The sequence below is a fragment of the Pleurodeles waltl genome, chromosome 9, assembly GCF_031143425.1.
Source record: "Pleurodeles waltl isolate 20211129_DDA chromosome 9, aPleWal1.hap1.20221129, whole genome shotgun sequence".
NCBI lineage: Eukaryota > Metazoa > Chordata > Amphibia > Caudata > Salamandridae > Pleurodeles > Pleurodeles waltl.
The window spans coordinates 1,189,187,412-1,189,197,790 of record NC_090448.1 but is presented as its reverse complement, the minus strand read 5'-3'; the positions used below and the strand labels follow the sequence as shown (position 1 = coordinate 1,189,197,790).

The following is a 10,379-nucleotide window of genomic DNA, read 5'->3' as shown; positions in this document are numbered from 1 at the left end:
CCCAGATCTCAGCAGCGCAGCTGTCTCCAGCCCAGATCTCAGCAGCGCAGCTGTCTCCAGGCCAGATCTCAGCAGCGCAGCTGTCTCCAGCCCAGATCTCAGCAGCACAGCTGTCTCCAGCCCAGATCTCAGCAGCGCAGTGGTCTCCAGCCCGGGTCACAGCAGCAAAAGGGTCTCCCTCCTCAGCAACACAGGGCTCTCGCCCTCACCTCCACCCCCCTGCTCCTACACACCCCTCCTCAGATATCCTGACGCAGACAATCAGGTGTGTTCAGATACTTTAATTTCACTTTAGTTTGCATTTTTTAGTTTATTTTACATTGAACTGCGTCTTCTTCCCTGGGGCGGTGGTGGCGGAGGGGGGATAAGGAGTGAGATGGGGGTGGGGGTGGGGGTGAGGAGTGAGGTGGGGCGGTGGGGGGTGAGGAGCGGGTGGAGAAATGAGGTGGGCAGTGGCGGGTGAGGGGTGAGGTGGGGTGGACGGGGGTGAGGTGGGGCAGTGGGGGGTGAGGAGTGAGGTGGGGCTGTGGGGGTGAGGAGTGAGGTGGGGCTGGGTTAGGAGAGAGGTGGGGCAGTGGGGGTGAGGAGTGAGGTATGGGCGGTGGGGAGTGAGGTGAGGTGGGGCAGTGGGGGGTGAGGAGTGAGGTGGGGCTGTGGGGGTGAGGAGTGAGGTGGGGCTGGGTGAGGACAGAGGTGGGGCAGTGGGGGTGAGGAGTGAGGTATGAGCGGTGGGGAGTGAGGTGAGGTGGGGCAGTGGGGGGAGGAGTGAGGCGGGGCAGTAGGGGGTGAGGTGGGGTGGTGGGGGAAGATAGGGGCGGTGGGGGGTGGGGAGTGAGGTGGGGATGTGGGGAGTGAGGGGTGAGGTGGGGCGGAGGGGGTGAGGAGTGAGGTGGGCAGTGGCGGGTGAGGGGTGAGGTGGGGCGGTGGCGAGTGAGGAGTGAGGTGGGGTGGAGGGGGGTGAGGTGGGGGGTGAGGAGTAAGGTGGGGCAGTGGGGGGTGAGGAGTGAGGTGGGGCTGTGGGGGTGAGAAGTGAGGTGGGGCTGGGTGAGGAGAGAGGTGGGGCAGTGGGGGTGAGGAGTGAGGTATGGGCGGTGGGGAGTGAGGTGAGGTGGGGCAGTGGGGGGTGAGGAGTGAGGTGGGGCTGTGGGGGTGAGGAATGAGGGGGGCTGGGTGAGGAGAGAGGTGGGGCAGTGGGGGTGAGGAGTGAGGTATGAGCGGTGGGGAGTGAAGTGAGGTGGGGCACTAGGGGGGAGGAGTGAGGCAGGGCAGTAGGGGGTGAGGTGGGGTGGTGGGGGAGATAGGGGTGGTGGGGGCAGTGGGGAGTGAGGTGGGGATGTGGGGAGTGAGGGGTGAGGTCGGGCGGAGGGGGTGAGGAGTGAGGTGGGCAGTGGCGGGTGAGGGGTGAGGTGGGGCGGTGGCGAGTGAGGAGTGAGGTGGGGCGGAGGGGGGTGAGGTGGGGCAGTGGGGTTGAGGAGTAAGGTGGGGCTGTGGGGGTGAGGAGTGAGGTGCGGCTGGGTAAGGAGAGAGGTGGGGCAGTGGGGGTGAGGAGTGAGATATGGGCGGTGGGGAGTGAGGTGAGGTGGGGCAGTGGGGTGTGAGGAGTGAGGCGGGGCAGTAGGGGGGTGAGGACTGAGATGCGGGCGGGGTGAGGAGTGAGATGGGGTGGTGGGGGTGAGATAGGGGCGGTGGAGGGTGAGGAGTGAGGTGGAGGCTGTAGAGGAGAGGATGAGCGCAGGATCAGAGGAGGGAGAGGGTAGAGGGTAGAGGGGCAGGTGGGGAGGGGAGGGAAGGGGCTGGGGTGCGGTGGGGGTGAGGAGTGAGGTGGGGCAGTGGGGGGGCTGAGGAGTGAGATGGGAAGGTGGGGAGTGAGGGGTGAAGTGGGGGTGAGGTGTGAGGTAGGGTGGTAGGGAGTGAGGGGTGAGGTGGGGCGGAAGGGGGTGAGGAGTGAGATGGGAAGGTGGGGAGTGAGGGGTGAGGTGGGGGCGGTGGGGAGTGAGGGGTGAGGTAGGGATGGTGGGGAGTGAGGGGTGAGGTGTGAGGTAGGGGGGTGGGGAGTGAGGGGTGAGGTAGGGGTAAGGGGGTGAGGAGTGAGGTGGGGCGGTGGCGAGTGAGGGGTGAGGTGGGGCTGTGGGGGGGTGAGGAGTGAGGTGGGGCAGTGGGGGGTTGAGGAGTGAGATGGGAAGGTGGGGAGTGAGGGGTGAGGTGGGGTGAGGTAAGAGGTAGGGGCGGTGGCGAGTGAGGTGGGGTTGTGGGGGGTGAGATGGGGCAGTGGGGGGGTGAGGTAGGGGCTGTAGAGGAGAGGGTCAGGGTAGGTTCAGAGGAGGGAGAGGGTAGAGGGGCAGGTGGGGCAGGTGGGGAGGGGAGGGAATGGTCTGGGGTGCGGTGGGGGGTGAGGAGTGAGGTGGGACTGTGGGGGGGTAAGGAGTGAGATGGGAAGGTGGGGAGTGAGCGGTGAGGTGGGGGTGAGGTGTGAGGTGGGGCGATGGCGAGTGAGTGGTGAGATGGGGCGGTGGGGGGTGAGGTGGGGGCGTAGAGGAGAGGGTCAGGGTAGGTTCAGAGGAGGGAGAGGGTAGAGGGGCAGGTGGGGAGGGGAGGGAAGGGGCTGGGGTGCGGTGGGGGGGTGAGGAGTGAGGTGGGGCTGTGGGGGTGAGGAGTGAGGTGGGGCAGTGGGGGGGTGAGGAGTGAGATGGGAAGGTGGGGAGTGAGGGGTGTGGTGGGGTGAGGTGTGAGGTGGGGCGGTGGCGAGTGAGGGGTGAGGTGGGGCTGTGGGGGGTGAGGACTGAGGTGGGGCTGTGGTGGGGTTAGGAGTGAGGTGGGGCAGTGGGGGGTTCAGGAGTGAGATGGGACGGTGGGGAGTGAGGGGTGAGGTGGGGTGAGGTAAGAGGTAGGGGCGGTGGCGAGTGAGGGGTGAGGTGGGGCGGTGGGGGGTGAGATCGGGCGGTGGGGGTGAGGTGGGGGCTGTAGAGGAGAGGGTCAGGGTAGGTTCAGAGGAGGGAGAGGGTAGAGGGGCAGGTGGGGAGGGGAGGGAAGGGGCTTGGGTTCAGTGGGGTGTGAGGAGTGAGGTGGGGCTGTGGGGTGAGGAGTGAGGTGGGGCAGTGGGGGGGTGAGGAGTGAGATGGGAAGGTGGGGGGTGAGGGGTGTGGTGGGGGTGAGGTGTGAGGTGGGGCGGTGGCGAGTGAGGGGCTGTAGAGGAGAGGGTCAGGGTAGGTTCAGAGGAGGGAGAGGGTAGAGGGGCAGGTGGGGAGGGGAGGGGCTGAGGTGGGGGGTAGTGGACTGTAGGAGGGAGGGGGAGGGGAGGTGGGGCTGGGGAAGAGACAGGAGGGGGAGGGGGACCGGGGTGGGCGAGGTAGGAGTAAAGGAGGCTGAGGAGAGGCAGGAGGGGGGGGCAGCAGGTGGGGCAGGAGCCGACGAGGGGGAGGGGCGGGGGCACAAGGACGCCTGAGGGGAGGATGGATAGGAGGGAGACGGGGGCTGAGTACAGGAGGGACTGAGAGAAGGGCAGGTGGAGGAGGGAGGGTGAGAGGTGGAGAGCCTAGGGGAGGGGAGAAGAGGGCCTGGGCCTGGGAGGGGAAAGTGGAGTGCGTGGGAGAGGAGAAGGGGGGGTGACGGGTGGGAGAGGGGGGCGGGGTGAAGGGCGGCAGAGGGAGAGGGGGAGAAGGGTGGCAGAGGGAGAGGGGAAGGGGGTGAAGGGTGGGAGAGGGGTGAAGGGCGGCAGAGGGAGAGTGGATGACGGTGGGAGAGGGAGAAGGGAAGGGGGTTGAAGGGTGGGTGAGGGAGAGGGGGTGAAGGGTGGCAGAGGGAGAGGGGAAAGGGTGAAGGGTGGCAGAGGGAGAGGGGAAGGGGGGTGAAGGGTGGCAGAGGGAGAGGGGAAGGGGGGTGAAGGGTGGGAGAGGGGGTGAAGGGCGGCAGAGGGAGAGTGGGTGACGGTGGGAGAGGGAGAAGGGAAGGGGGTTGAAGGGTGGGTGAGGGAGAGGGGGTGAAGGGTGGCAGAGGGAGAGGGGAAGGGGGTGAAGGGTGGCAGAGGGAGAGGGGAAGGGGGGTGAAGAGGGGTGAAGGGGGGCAGAGGGAGAGGGGTAGGGGGGTGAAGGGTGGGAGAGGGGGTGAACGGCTCTGCTCAAGATGCGACAGAGGCGGCGGTGGGGTACAGAGCCTGGCAAAGGGGCATCTCAGCAACAGCAAAGCGGAGCGCAGGGACACCTTCAGCCTGGCACTGGGACACCCTCTGCCTGGCACCCCCTCAGCCTGTCAGTGGGACACCCTGGCACTGGGACACCCTCTGCCTGGCACTGGGACACCCTCAGTCTGGCACTCCCTGAGCCTTGCACTGGGACAACCTTGGCACTTGGACACACTCTGCTTAGCACTGGGAAACCCTCAGCATGGCACACCCTTAGCCCTGCACAGGGACACCTTGGGCACAGGACACCCTCCTCCTGGCACTGGGACACACTCACCCTAGCACTCCCTCAGCCTGGCACTGGGACACCCTCACCCTAGCACACCCTCAGCCTGGCACTGGGACACCCTCACCCTGGCACACCCTCAGCCTTGCGCAGGGACTGTCTGGCACTGGGACACCCTCTGCCTGGCACTGGGACACCCTCAGTATGGCACTCCCTGAGCCTTGCACTGGGACAACCTTGGCACTTGGACACACTCTGCCTATCACTGGGAAACCCTCAGCATGGCACACCCTTAGCTCTGCACAGGGACACATTGGGCACAGGACACCCTCATCCTGGCACTGGGACACCCTCACCCTGGCACTGGAACACACTCACCCTAGCACTCCCTCAGCCTGGCACTGGGACACCCTCATCCTAGCACACCCTCAGCCTGGCACTGGGACACCCTCACCCTGGCACCTCTCAGTGTGACACAGGACACCCTCAGCCTGGCACTAGGACACCCTCACCCTGGCACACCCTCAGCCTTGCGCAGGGACTGTCTGGCACTGGGACACCCTCTGTCTGACACTGGGACACTCTCAGCCTGGCACACCCTCACCCTGGGACACCCTGGCTCTGGGACACCCTCTGCCTGGCATTGGGACACCCTCACCCTGGCACTCCCTCAGCCTGACCTGGCACACCCTCACCCTGGCACTCCCTCAGCCTGGCCCTGGGACACACTGTGCCTGGCACTGGGACACCCTCACCCTGGCACTCCCTCAGCCTGACCATGGCACACCCTCAGCTTGGCACTGGGACACACTCACCCTAGCACACCCTCAGCCTTGCGCAGGGACACCCTCACTCTGACACTCCCTCAACATGACACTGGGACACCCTCACCCTGGCACTCCCTCAGCCTGGCACTGGGACACCCTCACCCTGGCACACCCTCAGCCCTGCACAGGGACACCCTGGGCACGGGACAGCCTCAGTCTGGCCCACGTTCAGCCTGGCACTGGGATACTCTGGCACTGGGATACCCTCAGCTTTGCACAGGGACACTTTAGCAATGAGACACCCTCAGCCTGGCACTGGGACACCCTCACCCTGGCACACCCTCAGCCCTGCACAGGGACACCCTGGGCACGGGACAGCCTCAGTCTGGCCCACGTTCAGCCTGGCACTGGGATACCCTCAGCTTTGCACAGGGACACTTTAGCAATGAGACACCCTCAGCCTGGCACTGGGACACCATCAGCCTGGCATAACCTAAGCCTTGCACAGGGACACTCTGGCACTGGCACAACCTCAACCTGGCAGTAGCACACCATATTGCAGTGACACCCTCAGTCTTGCACAGGGTCACCTTGGCACAGATCCACCTAGGCAATGGGTAACTATAGCACAGAGACACCCTCACACTGGGACATCCTCGGCCTGGCACAGAGACAACCTGGTGCAAGGATACCCTGGCATCGGGGCACCCTCGGCTTGGCACTGAAACAACCTGGCGCAGGGACACTCCCACCCCTGCACAGGGATAATCTAGCAATGGGACACCCTTAGCCTGGCACAGGAACACTTTGGCACTGGGACATCTTCAGCCTGGCACTGACACAACATGTATACGGGAGGCCCTCACCCTGACACCCTCAGAACTGGGAAACCATAGCGCATGGACACCGGGGCAATGGGGCACCCTCAGCCTGGCACTGAGACAACCTGGCACACCCTTGGATATGGACACTCTTAGCCTGGCACTAAGACACCCTGGTGCATTCACAGGGATGGTCGGGCGCTTTCCCATTAACCCTGGGGCAGTGGCAATCGGACACGAGGACACCGAGGCCCAGCAACAGCCCGTGGCAGGGGCACCGGAGGGGCAGCTCTCCCAAAACACTGCACGGTGGCAGTATGACACATGTTCAGCCTGCTCTAGACTCATATACACCTGCAGCATGGCACAGGGGCAGCTGAGAGTGACCTGTCCTGCAGCCTGACAAAGGGGAGGTTTGCATGTGCCCTCTGTTACTGCACCCTGACAAACCTATAGTCGGGCATAAGGGCAGCTTTTCCCTCTCCTTTTGCAGCCTGGCCCATGGAGAACCAGGGGGTGTGTTCTCTCCTCTTTCAGCCTGGCACAGGGATAGCCGGGGGGTGCCCCCTCCTCTTGCAGCCTGGCACAGGGACAGCCAGGGGTGTGCTCTCTCTCCTCTTGCAGCCTGGCACAGGGATAGCCGGGAGGGTGCCCTCTCCTCTTGCAGCCTGGCATAGTGACAGCTAGGGATGTGCCCTCTCATCTTGCAGCCTGGCACATGGAAAGCTCGGAGCACAGACCCCAGCAGCCTGGTGCGTGAGTAGCTTGGGCGCGCCCGCTCTTTCTGCAGCATGGCACACGGGTACTTTGGCACATAAAGGCATGGCACAAACTCTCCTCCTTCTGTAGGCTTGACTAGAGACCATCTACTTCTGCAGCCTGGCACCAGACGAGCTGGGAGATATTCTGGACAGGAGGGGCAGGATAGCTGGGCAGGGTGCAGCTCCCCTCACCCTCCATTGCTGGCACCAGACCAGCTCTGCTTGACGCACACGAGTATCTAGGCGGGATCTCTCTGTGGAGGGCAAAGGGGCAGCTGGGATGGGGCCCGTTCGCTTGCAGCTTGGCATGGGGACCAGGGGATGGGGTCCTTTCTGGGGAAGGCACTGGTGCAGCTCCCTTGGGTGCTTCTTGGAGTGGGCACTGCTGTCACAGAGGAGGACTTCTTATGTAGGTGGCATAGATTGGTGTTGGTGTCTGGAGAAGGCACTCGGAGAGTCTGAGGTCCTCTTTGGAAGGCACAGAGGGTGAGCTGGGGAGAGGACCTCTCTGGGGAAGGGGAGGGCTGGGCACACAGTGAGCGGCTGGAGAGCTTCTAAGATAAACCACAGTGCAGTGGGGGCCCAGTGATGCCTGGGGAGTCCCTGGGGGTGCACAGGGATAGCTTGGTTCACACCACTCTGGAGGGTGCGCAGGGATAGCTGGGTGGGGACCTCCCTCAGGGGCTCACAGCAATTGCTGAAGGGGGGGTCTCTTTAGAGGGGAGCAGGTGCCCTTAGCACGTCTACAATAACTCTTTGGTGAGCATAGTAATACTGTGCCTCCAGGTATAGCCACCCCCACTCCGAATGGGAAACAAGTACAACTGAGGCAAGATGAACAACAAGAAACAGGGAAGAAGAACGCGCAGATACCTGATGTCAGATGTCGGTGAAGGCCACCTGTATGAAAGAGGAAGGCCCTCATCGAAGAGGCCCAACCTCAATGAGGAGATCCAACCTCATCGAAGAGGCCCAACCTCATTCAGGAGGTCCAACCTTATCGAAGAGGCCCAACCTCATTCAGGAGTTCCAACCTCATCGAAGAGGTCCAACCTCATTGAGGAGCCCCAATCTCATCGAAGAAGCCCATTCTCATTGAGGAGTTCCAAACTCATGGAAGAGGTCCATGCTCATAGAAGAGGTCCAGCCTCATCTTTGAGGCTTATCCTCATCAAAGAAGTTCCTCATTGAGGAGATCAGTCTGCATCTTGGAGTTCCATCCTCATCAAAGAAGATCCTCATTGAGGAGATCAGTCTGCATCCTAGAGGTCCATCCTCATCAATGACGTTTGTCATCATTTAGAAGATCGCTCTGCCTTCTACATGGTTCGTTCTCATCAAAGTGCACAGTCCTTGTCCAGGAGGTCGATCCTTTGCAAAGAGAACCATAGAGTTCAAAGAGGACCATTCTCATCGAAGAAGATCATCCTTATTGAGGAGGTCCAGCCTCATCGAAGAGGCCAAGCCTCATATTTAGTGCTTATCCTCATCAAAGAAGATCCTCGTTGAGGAGACCAATCTTCTCCCATTAGGCATCTTTTCAACCAGGAGTTGCAGCCTCATTAAAAGGTACATTGTTCATCAAGAAAGTGAATCCTCATTGAAGAGCTCTATCTCCTTTAGCATGCCCAAGACACCGGCTGAGGAGGGGGTCCTTGCAGCTCTTCCTTTGTCCTCTGGCATCAGAGGGTGGTGACTCTTGAGGTGCAGGTGCCATTGCGGTACGCACTCTCTGACTCCAGCGTGTCCGGCTGGAAGTCCTCCACGCTGTAGGCCCTGCTCTTCAGGGCAGTGGCATAGTAGTCAATGGGCTCCTCCATGGCATTCTCCATCCAGCCGAGGCACAAGATCCGCTGGAAGGATCGCTTGAAGTTGTCCGACAGGAACCCATAGAGGATGGGGTTGGCGCAGCTGTTGGCGTAGCCTAAAATGACTGATAGTTGGCTTAGGGTAGCATCCTCCAGCTCCACAAAGATGTTCACCAACTGGACCACGTAGAACGGCATCCAGCAGACCACGAAGACCATGACCACAGTCATGACCATGAGCGTAATCTTGCGCTCCGACCTCTTCCGCTGCTCCCACCCTGCCTTGAGCGCCACCACCCTGATCTTGAAGATTATGAGGACGTAGCACATGCAGATGGCTATGACTGGGAAGAGGAAGCCCATCAAGAAGGTGTAGACCACAAAGACCACCAGCCACCTATGCGATGGCTCAGGCATCAGCATGTTGCAGGCCACCGTGCCATCACTGTTGACTGCCGTGCTGGAGAAGACAACAATGGGCATGATGATGATGAGGGACAGCAGCCAGACACCGGTGTTGATGACCTTGGCTACAGTGGGCCTGCGGTATCGTGCGGCCTTGATGGGGTGAACCACGGCGATATAGCGGTCAACGCTGAGCACCGTCAGGCAGTAGACGCTGGTGAACATGTTGATAGCGTCCACGCTCAGCACCAGCCGGCACAGCAGTGCTCCGAAGGGCCAGTGGTGCAGTAAGGTGGAGGTGACCAGGAACGGAACGCTGAGCATGAGCAGCTCATCGGCTATGGCTAAGTTGAGGATGTAGATGTTGGTGGCCGTCTTCATCTTGGCATATCGCAGAATCACATAGATAACCATGGAGTTGCCGCAGAGGCCAACCAGACACACCACAGAGTAGATGAAGGAGATGAGTATGGCACCCCCTGGGGAGTCACTCAGCGTGCCATTCTGTGAGGCATTGCCCCATGCCGGGTCCATCAGCCGGGGCGGGGTGGTGGTCTTGTTGGGGAGCATCTCTAGATGGCTTGTTCTAAGTGTGAGAAGTTCAGGAAATCACTGGGAATGCATTACATCAACCAAATCCAGAGTGGGTGAGCACTCATGAGTGATTCACTCTCACCAAGAGTCACAGGCAGGTGGCCACAGCCGGCAACCACAGACAAGTATCCAAAGGTGGATAGAGGCAAGTGGCTGTGGGAAGCAGCTTTATGTGGAAACTGGGTGGACAGCTTCAGGTGGATAACAGCAGGTGCATACCGGCAGGTATCTGAGAGAAATACAGAGATACACAGCTTCTAGCCTCTACATATAGGTGGTTACAGACGGAGCTCCGAATGGACAACACTCGGCAACTACATACTGCTGGTTACAGGCTGGTGGCTGTGGACAGACAGCTTCAGGTGGTTACAGGTGGCTGCGGAAAGAGAGCTTCAGGTGGTTACAGGTGGCTCCGGACAGACAGCTTCAGGTGGTTACAGGTGGCTCCGGACAGACAGCTTCAGGTGGTTACAGGTGGCTGCGGACAGAGAGCTTCAGGTGGTTACAGGTGGCTCCGGACAGACAGCTTCGGGTGGTTACAGGTGGCTGCGGACAGAGAGCTTCAGGTGGTTACAGGCTGGTGGCTGCGGACAGACAACTTCGGGTGGTTACAGGTGGCTGCGGACAGAGAGCTTCAGGTGGTTACAGGCAGGTGGCTGCGGACAGAGAGCTTCAGGTGGTTACAGGTGGCTGCGGACAGAGAGCTTCAGGTGGTTACAGGTGGCTGCGAGCAGACAGCTTCAGGTGGTTACAGGCTGGTGGCTGCGGACAGACAGCTTCAGGTGGTTACAGGTGGCTGCGAGCAGACAGCTTCAGGTGG

General features: G+C 61.4%; 1 protein-coding gene across 1 annotated transcript; it reads right to left on the bottom strand.

Moving 5' to 3' along the window:
• Positions 1–4,112: 4,112 nt before the first annotated feature.
• Positions 4,113–10,244, bottom strand: SSTR1 (somatostatin receptor 1). Its single transcript, XM_069209148.1, has one exon. The coding sequence runs from the start codon at positions 9,533–9,535 to the stop codon at positions 8,435–8,437; it is 1,101 nt and encodes a 366-aa protein (XP_069065249.1). The 5' UTR covers positions 9,536–10,244; the 3' UTR covers positions 4,113–8,434.
• Positions 10,245–10,379: the final 135 nt, after the last annotated feature.